The 12,349-nt window shown below is 43.9% G+C and overlaps 3 protein-coding genes across 8 annotated transcripts in view; 1 reads left to right on the top strand and 2 right to left on the bottom strand.

Moving 5' to 3' along the window:
• drosha (ribonuclease 3 drosha) overlaps positions 1 to 8,943 on the bottom strand; it is a 213,848-nt gene extending 204,905 nt beyond the window's left edge. For 3 of the 4 annotated variants that reach the window (XM_065438063.2, XM_065438068.2, XM_065438088.2), the window contains exon 1: positions 8,615 to 8,943. In XM_065438063.2, coding sequence (XP_065294135.1) covers positions 8,615 to 8,628 — 14 coding nt within the window. In that variant the 5' untranslated portion in view covers positions 8,629 to 8,943. Of the gene's footprint in view, positions 1 to 8,123; positions 8,258 to 8,614 lie in introns of those variants that run through there. The other variant, XM_065438077.2, reaches the window with a different exon arrangement.
• Positions 8,944 to 9,027: 84 nt separating this feature from the next.
• On the top strand, positions 9,028 to 11,781 carry LOC135906643 (uncharacterized protein C1orf131). 2 transcript variants are annotated; one of them, XM_065438145.1, is made up of 6 exons: positions 9,028 to 9,198; positions 9,256 to 9,515; positions 11,112 to 11,285; positions 11,351 to 11,437; positions 11,515 to 11,564; positions 11,646 to 11,781. In XM_065438145.1, exons 1-6 carry the CDS (start codon positions 9,156 to 9,158, stop codon positions 11,734 to 11,736), a joined length of 705 nt encoding a protein of 234 aa, XP_065294217.1. In that variant the 5' UTR covers positions 9,028 to 9,155; the 3' UTR covers positions 11,737 to 11,781. The 2 variants fall into 2 exon arrangements, with proteins under 2 accessions (XP_065294217.1, XP_065294226.1); XM_065438154.1 differs by having other exon boundaries at positions 9,049 to 9,187.
• Positions 11,749 to 12,349, bottom strand: part of LOC135906625 (WD repeat-containing protein 46) — a 94,907-nt gene continuing 94,306 nt past the window's right edge. For both annotated transcript variants that reach the window (XM_065438110.1, XM_065438101.2), the window contains exons 12-13: positions 12,158 to 12,247; positions 11,749 to 11,896 (exon numbers count right to left, since the gene is read on the bottom strand). In XM_065438110.1, the coding sequence (XP_065294182.1) occupies positions 11,798 to 11,896; positions 12,158 to 12,247 (189 nt within the window). In that variant the 3' untranslated portion in view covers positions 11,749 to 11,797. The remainder of the gene's footprint in view (positions 11,897 to 12,157; positions 12,248 to 12,349) is intronic.

Genomic DNA, 12,349 nt, shown 5'->3' with positions numbered 1-12,349 from the left:
GTTGCTCATGGCGACACGTGACTTCGAGAATTATTCAAGGCACCATCTGTTATTTGTGTGATCCGTTGCTTGAATTGACGAATTGAAGTTTAGAGAAATAATAAAACACACAAACGGAATGTCTGCGTGTTTTCTGCTTTACTTCGCACTGAAGCAAGAGAGATGTACTTCCGCTTTGTCAGCTTGTTCCCACACTCGTGCAGTCACGTGCGCAGGTACCGAAACTATGCCATTTTCTACCATGTTCCAGTGGTGATCATGCTCTGCAATCCACTTGTTCTGACTCAGTATTCGTGTAGCACTGAATTATACCACTAGCCATGTGTCCTTGTGCACAACATGCAAATTCATGCACTGTGCGAAACGATAACAGCTCGCATGCAACGCCGCCAGCAAAAGTGCGCATTGCCGGAAAAAAAAAAATGCAAGCAGAAAAAAAGTGAGGGCGGGACCCATGACGTATGTGTCACGCGATCCTCGAGGTCTGGCATGGGAGAACGCAGGGAAGGAATTTCACTTGCGAAGGCTAGACTGGTCGAGTGGAGAGGGAGCTTCACTATGCAGTGGAGCCCACCTGCTGAAATCATGGGTTCGCGCCACTGAAATATTTCTATCTCGGCTATTAATGAGGCGATTTGAAAAATTTTTGCGGCAGAACGCTACTTAGAGGACATGCAACAACTTCGATCGTATAACCAAAATTTGCTATGGGGCTTGGTGAAGGACCCTTTAATAGTCAGTGCCACAGCTTCCAATTGTTAGGAGTTTTTGCAGCACTATCTGGTATTAGTGCTATGATGATAAATGCCACAATCATCAGCAAAGAGTCAGATTAGGAAAGAGGTGGTGCTCGAAAGATCGTTAATCAAAATTAAAAAGAGTAGAGGGCTCAAAACAGCCCAGCAGAATGCTGGAGATTCCTTTCCAGTGCCAATAACAGTAAATTGTGAGTAACCAATGACGTAGCAGCTAACATAGGCATAAGTCAAAAGAGGAAAGTTTTTCCATCAGTCACTGATGTGGAAAAGACTTTTGCAAAGTCCAAGTAGATGACATCTGTCTGAAATTAAGAATCCATGTTTAAGTGTAGATCAGTTGGAAATTTGAACAATCAAGTTTCTCATGAAAGACCAGGATGGACCTTATGCTAGTGGCCGAAAAATGATTTATTGTCAAGGTGGCAAATGATGCACGTATACATTATATGCTCAAAGGGTTTGATGCAATACAGTAAAAGAAATGGGGTAATAAATCAGATGAATTAGAGCAGACACCTGATTTATAAACAGGGCAACTTAACTATCCAAGCATGCATCAGAAGCTATTCAAGAAACCATGAAAAAATTATTGCTAGGATATGGCTGGAAATGGGTTTTGTAACTTTAAAAATCTTTGTGGTAACATTGTCTGACCCTGGAGCAATTAAGATTTTAATGTTGTCAATGAGCTTTCCGATGCTTTCACTAGCCATGGCAATCAGGGGATCAGTGTTATTTCACAGCTGGGCAGAATGAAATTTGTAACAAGGGGGTTGCAGATGATAACTGAAGGAAAATATGTGTTTGTGACATCCGAGCCCAGCTCTTGTCAAACGTGAAAGCTATCTAGACAACACAAGCAAATGTTGCGTGAACCGATGCTCAATGTCAACATACCAAAACTTAGTAGGATTTTCACATAAGTAATTCTGTAAGTACAAATGAAATAACTTTTTCATATTTGTTTTAACAGGACAGTGTATTCCTGCAGGCATATCTTTCCCACTTTGAAGGTGACTTTGTCAGCTTAGAATTGACGGAAAAGTCACTTTTTCTTTTGTGATTGATATGTCACCAGAAGATGACGAAATGCGCGTGTGAAGGCATTCGCGGTTTTAGCACAAGTGCGCCTCATGGAACGAACGCCTTGCCAGTGCTGGCTCCTACACGCCTGCACTAGTGTCTGCTATTATATACCTGTTTCCTTGACTTAATAAATCGTCGGCAGCCAACCACGGCTGTAGAGACGTAACAATTGGTGATGAGGAAGACTCTGGACTCACCGGCACTTCACCGACGTCAACGATCAACATTGCAACGCCTGACTTTGGTCGGCTACCCGAGTTCAGTGGCAGCTCCGGCTCCTGGAGATCCTGGTATGGGAGGCTTCAATTCTTGTTCGAAGCTAACGACATTACGGATGCTTCCAAGAAACGTGCTCATCTGCTAATGTTGTGCAGGGAGCACAACATTATAGAGTGCACACTTACAACGGTGTGTGCACTCTCGTACAGCCCAAGCAGCCCAGCCAAGTGAATTACAAGGATATAGTCGAGATGCTCACAGCCCATGTCGATCCACAACCTTCTGAAGTCTTCAGCAGGCCATGCTTCCGACAATGTGACCAACTGCATGGCTAAACAGTCAATGATAACGCGACAGCGCTCAGGAAACTAACAGCTGATTGTAATTTTGGAACTAGAGCAGACATGTCTGCGAATCCGACAATGCTGCCTCTTGATGTAATGTTGCATGACCATTTTGTTTGTGGTCTCCGGAACGAGCAGGCCCCGCAACGGTTGTTCACAGAAAAGGACTTGACGTTCAAGAAAGTGACTTTGCACTGCGGGCTGAAAATGCCATCGAAGATCAGAAAATGTGAAGGCGGAATTTAAAGACATTCACGAAGCCAGCACAAGCCTCTGCAAGACAGAAAAGCAAGGTAGCTCCAGTACTATACTCAAAAGAAGAATAAATGCTGTTGGCGTTGGATGCGCAACATCGTCTATACACTTGGAAGTTTCAGACAGCTTCCTGCAACTACTGCAAAAAATGCAGACACATTGAAAAAGCATGCATAAAGAAGCGGAAAGAGGCAAGAACTAAGAGGAATAACAATATCGAAAATCCAAGACAGCAGCCTCGGCACCAGACGTGGCGCTTTACGAACTCAACTCCTTGGGGGATGCGAAAAGCACACAGAAGATCATGATGCAGCTACGCATAAATGGCAAGTCCTTGGATTTTGACGTTGATGCAGATGCAGCCTGCACTCTCACCGGTGAGGCCACGTTCAAAGCCACGTGAGCACATGACCCACCACGGCTTCAGACGAACAACATTCTCCTACGTAGATGGTCAGGTCAGCCCCTTCGAGTTCTCGGTTATGCAACGGTGAAAGTAACGTACCGGGACAAGACGTTCACACTACTGCTAGTCGTTTTCAAGGGAGCAGGGTATAACCTCCTGGGACAAAATTGGTTTCCTCATCTGGGTATACAGATAACAGGCATCAATGATGTATCAGACAATGAACTTGTTTTCAAGCTTCTGGACAAGTACCAGTCTGTGTTCGGCGAGGACATCTCAGGGCATGTCGGTCCTTCGGTACAAATATAAAACTTGGGGAATGAGCAACACCAAAGTTTCTAAAAGCACCTTCGGTTCCCTTCGCGCTGCTATGGGCTGTAGAGGCTGCACTGGATCGACTGCAAGATTAAGGCATAATCGAGCCTGCACAGCATTCAGATTGGGCAATGCCTCTCGTACCGGTTCGAAAGAAAAATGGTTCAGTACAAATATGCGGCGACTACTGTTGTACGGTGAATCAGTTGTCGAAATTGGCATATTACCCACTTCCCACAACAGATAAGGTCCTCAGCCACTTGAGGAGCGGCAAGGTCTTAAGCACCCTGGATTTAGCACAAACTTACCAGCAACTTCACGTGACATCACACATGACACCACAGTCAGCAGAGATATTGACCCTCAACATGCTGAAAGGGCTCTGCAAGGTCAAATGGTTGCCTTTTGGAATATCTACAGCACCGGACATTTTTTAACGGTTCATGGAGACTATGCTGTCTGGCATAACAGGCGTTTGTGTATACTTACATGACGTGATCATCAGCGGAAAGGGTGCCTTGGAACACTCCGTCAGATTGGGAGAAGTCCTCAAGAGACTGAACAAGTACAATTTGCGCCTTAAAAAATACAGGTGCCATTTTGCAGTGAGACAAGTTTTTTTTCTTGGACACCGAACTGACGAAGCAGGAGTTAACACCAGCGAAAAGAAAGATCGAGCTATCATTGAGGCCCTAGCACCAAACTGCAAGCAAGCGCTGTAGTCATTTCTCGGAATGTTGGCTTTCTATGACAGATTCTTGAAGAACAGGGCAACAGTTACCAGCTGTCTCTACCAGCTCCTTCAGCAGGACACCACATGGACATGGGAAACTCGTCATCAAGAAGCATTTGACGAATTTAAGAGATTGCTTCTCAGTCAGATCGTACTGGCACACTACGACGAACGGAAGGAGCTTCTTGTCTCATGTGACGCTTCACCATACGGCAGAGGAGCTGTTCTGTATCAACATGGTGACCAGAATGGAGAAGCACCAATCGCATTTGCATCTAGGACTCTTGGGCCGGCGGAACGAAACAATGCCCAGTTGGACAGAGAAGGCCTTGCTGTAGTGTTTGCAGCTCATAAGTTTCACAAATATATTGCGGGAAGAAAGGTAACTTTCGTCACTGATCATCAGCCGCTGCTTGGCGTACTGTGCCCAGAGAAACCAACGACTCAAGTCCTTTCAACATGAATGACCAGATGGTGCATCAAGTTATCTGCGTATGACTACAACGTTGTCTACAGGCACGGCAAGAGCCATCAAAACACAGATACGTTGAGCTGATTGCCATTATCAGAACACACGAACGAGCCATGGGCACTGGGCAACGTGCTATTGTTTGAGGCATTGTCGAGACCACTGTTTACAGCGAAAGAGATAGCCTGTCTGACACAAGAAGACAATATCCTGCAAAGGCTGTGGAAGTCAGTGCAGGATGGTACTGTGGAGAAACTCACTGGAGATGACTTCACTCCTTACCAACAAAGAGCGACTGCACTGGCAGTTCCTCGTGACTGTCACACGATTGGGTCACGGGTGATTATACCAAGCTCAGTGGGGTCTCACGTTCTGGAACTTCTACATGCTGGTCACCGAGGAATGGTAGCCATGAAGAAGTGTGCAAGAAGATACGTATGGTTGTCTGGAATCGACAAGGTTATTGAAAAAAGTGCACGACAGTGCCATGAATGCCAGACAAGGCAGAAGAGTCCACTCAAAGTTTCTATTCCCACCTGGGACCATCCCCAGACAACGTGGAACACAGTATGTATACGTTGATTTCGCGGGGCCATTACACAGGCACACCTACTTAGTTGTTGTGGACGCGTACACAAGATGGATGGAAGTCAGTCACGTGACACAACCAACATCCGCATTTGTCATCGATGTACTCCAAAGTCTCTTTGCTACTTTCGGCATTCCCCGAAAAGTTGTCTCCGACAATGGAAAAGCCTTTATTTCTAGCGAGATAAAGCAGTTTTATGCATTATCTTGCATAAAGGTTATCACATCATCAGTGCATCACCCTGCGACAGACAGCCAGACAGAACACTATGTGGCAGAACTGAAGAGAGCGCTCCTGATGGATACAAAGTGGTCTATACAGTGTCGACTTGCAAGGTTCCTGCATCGGCAACACACAACAGTTCACACAGTTACAGGAATGACACCAGCAAGAGCGATGTTTGGACGAGAACTTTTGTGTCCCCTCGACCTACTCAAGCCAGCGACGTAAACACAGATCCATGAGCGCCAAGAGATACTGAAGCCATCACGTCGCTTCTCAGTAAGGAAAAAAGTGCTTCCCCATCAGTTTTTAAAAAAGCTATACTGGATTGAAAGTGAAATACTGCGCCACATCGGACCATGATCCTGGCTTATAAAAAGCGTCCTCGGAAAAGTTTGGTGCCATCTCAACCCCAACAAAAAGCTAGCCAGACTAGGCAGGCAACCCAAGTGTCGACGGATTGGAGCATAGCAGACAAATTATTGGGCGCAATGCCAAAAGAAATAAGTTCTGCTGTTCCTCTCATACCGGAGTCACTTGATACGAAAGACAACACTTCCTCTCACCCATCGACCTCGACGTCACAAGCAGGTGGCCATGGCTTGTCGGTACATTCTGGTAATGGCAATCGGCTCAATGCGTCTATGTTTTGATCGCTCTTTCTGTGCCTGTAGAAAATGTTGTAGTCATACGCAGATAACTTGATGCACTATCTGGTCATTCGTGGTGAAAGGACTTGAGTCATTGGTTTCTCTGGGCACAGTACGCCGAGCAGCAGCTGATGGTCAGTGACGAAAGTTACCTTTCTTCCCGCAATATATTTGTGAAATTTATGAGCAGCAAACAATACAGCAAGGCCTCCTCTGTCCAACCGTGCACTGTTTCGTTCCACTGGCCCAAGGGTCCTAGATGCAAATGTGATTGGTGCTTCTCCATTCTGGTAACCATGTTGAGACAGAACAGCTCCTCTGCCGTATGGTGAAGCGTCACATGAGACAAGAAGCTCCTTCCGTCTGCCGTAGTGTGCCAGTACGATCTGACTGAGAAGCAATCTCTTAAATTCGTCAAATGCTTCTTGATGATGAGTTTCCCATGTCCACGTGGTGTCCTGCTGAAGGAGCTGGTAGAGACAGCTGGTAACTGTTGCCCTGTTCTTCAAGAATCTGTCACAGAAAGCCAACATTCCGAGAAATGACTACAGCGCTTGCTTGCAGTTTGGTGCTAGGGCCTCAATGATAGCTCGATCTTTCTTTTCGCTAATGTTAACTCCTGCTTCGTCAATTCGGTGTCTTAGAAAACACTTGTACCACTGCAAAACGGCACTTGTATTTTTGAAGGCGCAGATTGTACTTGTGCAGCCTCTTGAGGACTTCTTCCAATATGACGGAGTGTTCCAAGGCATCCTTTCCACATTTTGATCATGTCATGTAAGTATACACAAACGCCTGTTATGCCAGACAGCATAGTCTCCATGAACCGTTGAAAAATGGCTGGTGCTGTAGAGATTTCAAAAGGCAACCATTTGACCTTGCAGAGCCATTTCAGCGTGTTGAGGGTCAATATCTCTGCTGTCTGTGGTATCATGTGAAGTTGCTGGTAAGCTTGTGCTAAATCCAGGGTGCTGAAGACCTTGCCGCCCCTCAAGTAGCTCCAGACCGCTAAGGAGACTTCGTCTAAGGGAGGAAGAACTGATGTCGGCAGAAGACGACAACGATGAAGTGCGCGTGCGAAGGCACTAGCAGTTTTGGCACGAGCGAGCCTCACGAAACGAACTCCTCACCAGTACTGGCTCCTGTGCCTGAACAAGTGTCTGCTACTATGTACCTGTTTCCTTGACTTAATAAATCGTCGGCAGCCAACCACGGCTGTAGAGACGTAACAGTGATAATTTTCTAAATAGAATTTGAAGACCAAAGTTTTTCTGTATTGATATAACGAAGCAGGTGATTTAATATTAGCAGGGATGCAATTCCCAAGTGCAATACTAAAGAAGCAAAGTGTAAATTTTGCATATTAGATCGGGATTCAGGTAGGAGAAGGTTATTGCACTCAGAGAACCTTCTACTATTTTTGTTTACAAGAATGTCAAAAGAAAGGCTGTCAAGAAGTATGTCGTGATAAGAGAGACAAAATGTAATTAGAGACAACTAACAATAAAACAGCTGTCGAATGAGTAAGATATGAAGCTGTTCACAGAGAGATATGGTTTTATTATAGTGACATAACTTACAGTTAAAATTTTAGTTGTGGAGTTTAACACCCTGAAACTGCACATGTGGTTATGTGAGACGCTATAGTTGAGAGCTATTTTGACCACCTAGAGTTCTTTAACTCGCACCCTAAGCATGGTACACGAGTGCTCTTACATGCATGAGTGTCGTGATGCATGTACCACTCATGTTCATGTACCATGAGCATGAGTGCCACGATGCAGCAGTTTAACTTTGGCAATTTTTAAACTCCAGAACACAAACTATGTGGAAGGTTTTGGAAAGAACAATAAATAATTTTAGCATCATTTGCTTCAATGACACATTTCCTTAGTCTTCGAGAACCACGGGAACTTATTTTTTTTTTCGCGGGGAAATTGTTGCAACTACCAAGAACGACATAGTGGGTAGACGCCACATGCTTGAAATGAAACAAGAACGCAATAGAACTGCGATGTCAATCTACCATTTATGTCGCACAACTGTACTGAAAAAAAAATAAAGGAAGGCGACTTACATTATTATAAACGCTGTCTCTCTAAAAAGGTACGTCGGACCGGCTTTCTCGCGCGTTTCGTATGGTGGGTGACCTTTCAAAAAGCATTTTTTAATGGTCCCCTTTGAATTAAATGAACATCCTTCAGCAAAACATGTGCAAAAATCGGTAGGCAGTAGCCGCGGAGCTAACGAAACGAAAGCAAAGCCGGTAAGTCAGACGTATCTTTAGCTTCTGGGATTCGGGTACGTCCGGTGTACTTTTAGACACTTTGTATTATAAAACCGGATTATGATGTAGAAGAACTTTTCTTGGGATAGTTGATCGCATGCTGGTAGGAGGATCAAAGCGCGAAAAAACGGAGACAAGGATAACACATCGACAGGAAGGGCAATTAACTGATTTTTTGAAAATCAGAATTTCTCCCAGGAAAGAAATCTGTAACGTTTTTGACGTGAGGATGGTAATGACTAATGTTTTGATGCAAGGATACAAAAAAATGCGCGACTCACCCTGACGCGTGCATCTTGGACCTACGCAGCTAAGTTGTCTCTTGATCGGTGAGAAAGCTCGTGGAAGTCGACATATGAATGTCGGGTATTACACATCTACCACTGATTGACACCGCACTGGTTCACCATTTTAATTTGAAACAACGAAACTTCACAAGTTGCTCTTACGGTGCGTGCTAATAAACCACGATAAAAAACAGTCGTGCACTATATTTGACCACGAACGCTAAAGAGGAACGGTCATAAGCAACGCGTATGACCCCACATGCCACTTCTATTAAAAACTTTCACCACAGCAATTACAACGAGATGGGCGTCGCAGTACAACGCCGGTCGTGGGCGCAGCCATACGCCATACTGGCCATGCACAGCTGCTCGCTGGCTAGCCAAGCCAAGCGTGCAAATCCCCTCACGTGACCTGATCCTAGGTGCATGCTAGGTGCCTAGGGACAGGATCGTTTTTCTGTTCCAGTCGCATCCGCCGCTTTGCCACGTGCGTAACGGCTACGTCCTCGAAGCACGTCAGCTGTCATATGCTGCAATGGGATTATCAAGCAGATTATTGAAGAAGCTGTATGATTACGGTAAAAATACGCAGCTACTGGCGTCCACGTTACTTGAAGGTGTCATTCTCTTTTCAGGAGACAGTTTTCTGGATAACAGGGACGGAACCAACCGGTCAAATGCATGGAAGCTTGGCCAAAAGAAATCAAGGCGCTCTAACACCGATGAGCGTAGAAAGTGCACCACTGCAGCAACGAAGCTTACCGAGATAGAGCGCATGAGATTGGAACTCGGCCTTGACGATGCTGGCGATGAGCCAGCTGCAGACGCACAGACAGGGCCAGCACACGAAGATCGAGTGCCCAAAGTAGTATTCAATGATCCCACGAAACGAAAGGTTTGCTTTTCTGCACAACTTTCAAAAAGCTGTTTAACATTTATAGCGATAGCCAATTAATTCTCGGTCACAGAAGCCTCGTACTGAAATGCTGCTCTTACTACGCATCCTTTAGCACCAAAAACTGCTACTGCTAATGTTCGACTGTGCAAAAAAAGAGAGAGAGACTGTACTAAACTTCGCCACTTTCATATTTTTATAGGACCTGGTCGTGTATAACACGCAACCATACGTATATTTTTCAGCATCTTTTATGGAAGCAACAATTAAAATTTAGATTACGTAAACACATTAGCGCCCAGCTTTAGGGGTCATGCCAAAATGACATGCATCTTTTTTTGTCAGCTGTGTGATGTCTTTCATGCATTCATCTGCAAACTTGTAAGCACTGAATGTAGCAGCCGCGCAGCTTACTTTTTATTATGCTCGGTATTTTCTCGATACAGAGTTTTATGTGCGTTTTAGGAAAATAATGGCATGATTGATGAAGGCATACTATATAGCATTCCAAGATAAATGCAGATGTGCCTTATAATGTATTCCAGAAAGACTTGTTTGTTATCAAAACACGTGATCTTTTTTTTTTTACCTCTATTTTGGCAAAGTGCTTCTATACTGGTTACAAAAACTCTTGGACAGTTGCAGGTACAAAGACAAGTGCCACATCGACACTATTATTTCTCTGGCCCCGTTTCTACCTTCCTTTCTGGCAACAAAGATGATGCTGTTCATGTCTTCACAGTCAATAGCGAACAATGTTACAGTAAATTTAGATAAATCAATATCAGTTTGGACATCATCGATATTTGATAGGGAGAGATTATTGCAGATTTCAAAGCAATTTAGAGGGAAACGTAAATGTACATTCCTCTGCTAAATAAGATGAGCTATGCAAGACAACTTTGGTAATGACTGTTTGAAACAAGAGGCGGTCTACATCATTATAGGTCAGAAAATTCTAACAAATTTTTTTGCAGATGTCACCGAACAAAGCATGCCAACAGGATTCTAATGCAAGAAGTCTACATACTTGGAACAGTAGAAACTAACAAAAAATCATTTCCATTAGAATTAGAATTTTCGCATCCATCAGAAAGCTAAGCGGGCCTGTATAAAGTTTGGCTGGACTCCTTGTTGCAAGCATTTTTGTTTAAGTTAGAAGATATAACAAATTTGTCACTGCATTGCATTTTGTTCCCATGAAGGTCTAGCATACTTTTAAAAAAATCAAATTCATGAAACTTTCACAATGCAGTTAGTGTAGAAAGGTACCAAAAATCAATAAATTCTGGCTGGCAGATTTTTTTTAAGCTTTAATTTACCTGATGCAAGTCATACTGTCAAAAGCAACAAAAGTGAGCCTGCTATATAACCAGGTTCTCGTGTTGACAGCAAACTCGTCTGTCAAGTTTTCTCTGGCACACCATGCGCATATTTTGCTTGACGGATCCAACCAGATGCATGCATGCAACATATGTGAAACCATTGTTTTCATTTTCCAATTTTGAGGCATTGATCTTGGTTTGAACAATTTTACACGCAGCACAGGGATGGGTTAAATTGACATGCACTGTTCTTCTGTTAATTGTTTTTTAGGCAAACAAGCATCGGCTTGAAGAAAAGAACACTTGCAGTGAAACGCATTGTGATGTGAATGAAATAAGCTTTAAGAAAGCAAGACATGATGTTCTGAAGTTCGGGATCAAAGGCTTGGAAAAACCCAAGCAAGAAGAAGCCAAGATCGCTTTAGCTGTGCAGCTTGGAGCCAAGGTGAGTCCTTGTATCTTATGGTTCACATGGAAACAAGTTATTCCCCCTCTCCCCCCTCTTTTTAGCCACCCAAGAACAACTACTTGAATTACAAGGAGCTCATTACTGACAGAAAAGACAAAAAAGTTAAAGAAAGGGAAGAGCGAATTCTGGTGGGTTCCCCTTTGCTTACTGAGCTTGACAGAAGATCCATAACTATGTTTACATTAACCATTTTGTTCTGTTTCAGAATGCAAGGATGGGTCTGAAGCCTAAAAGGCAAGGAAATGTCAGGCTAAGGTAAGCTGCCATACTAGCAGTCATAAGTGCATCTGCACTTCGATAAGCCATGACTAAAGCAAGCATCTTATCTCTTTGCAGGAAAACAAGCCGCACACAACATGAAGGTGTGCATTATGTCAGTAAAGAGCTGATATCACAAGTAAAGCACAAAATAGCAAAGACAAAGTAAGCAGCTTGTACATATGATTAATAAAATTTGTTTTATTTGTACAAATGGCACAACTAGTAAATCACTTTGGTCTGAACCGGTCCAGAACATTGCTTGAGCTCCTGTCCTTTGGTTGTTTCACCTCGGCCTTCTTCTCTTGCCGAAGCTGTTTTAGGTGTTCCTGCATAGCAAGAAGACACTGTACACCACATTGCTATACAATCTAAAACTAGTTGCTACATGTGTGCACAACCTTCCCATGAAGGCACGTATGATGCAGCCTACAGCTGTAGACTGTACTGATAGTGAATGCTGGTGGCAGACACAGGTTACGGGAGAGAGGGGGAGAAAAAAAACAAGGTACTTCACAAGTTGCCTGCCCTTTTAAAAACTTCAAGTTATGGAGAAAGTTTGTCGTGAATCAAGGAATTATGAACTCTACCTTGACATTCTGCTCCTTCAGTGCCTGCTTTACTTTGGCAGTCTTCTTCCCAACTTTGGGAGTGTAGTCAATTGTCCTTGGCTTTACCCACTGCAAACACAGAACAATATTAAAATAATGTCGACAGCAATGGGTTACGAATTTGCAGAAAGCTTTAGAAGGTACAGCTAAAGGCACAGTCCTCCCCGTGCT

This window comes from Dermacentor albipictus, chromosome 1 (assembly GCF_038994185.2).
Source record: "Dermacentor albipictus isolate Rhodes 1998 colony chromosome 1, USDA_Dalb.pri_finalv2, whole genome shotgun sequence".
In the NCBI taxonomy this organism is placed as follows: domain Eukaryota; kingdom Metazoa; phylum Arthropoda; class Arachnida; order Ixodida; family Ixodidae; genus Dermacentor; species Dermacentor albipictus.
This window is presented reverse-complemented; position numbering and strand designations above follow the sequence as displayed.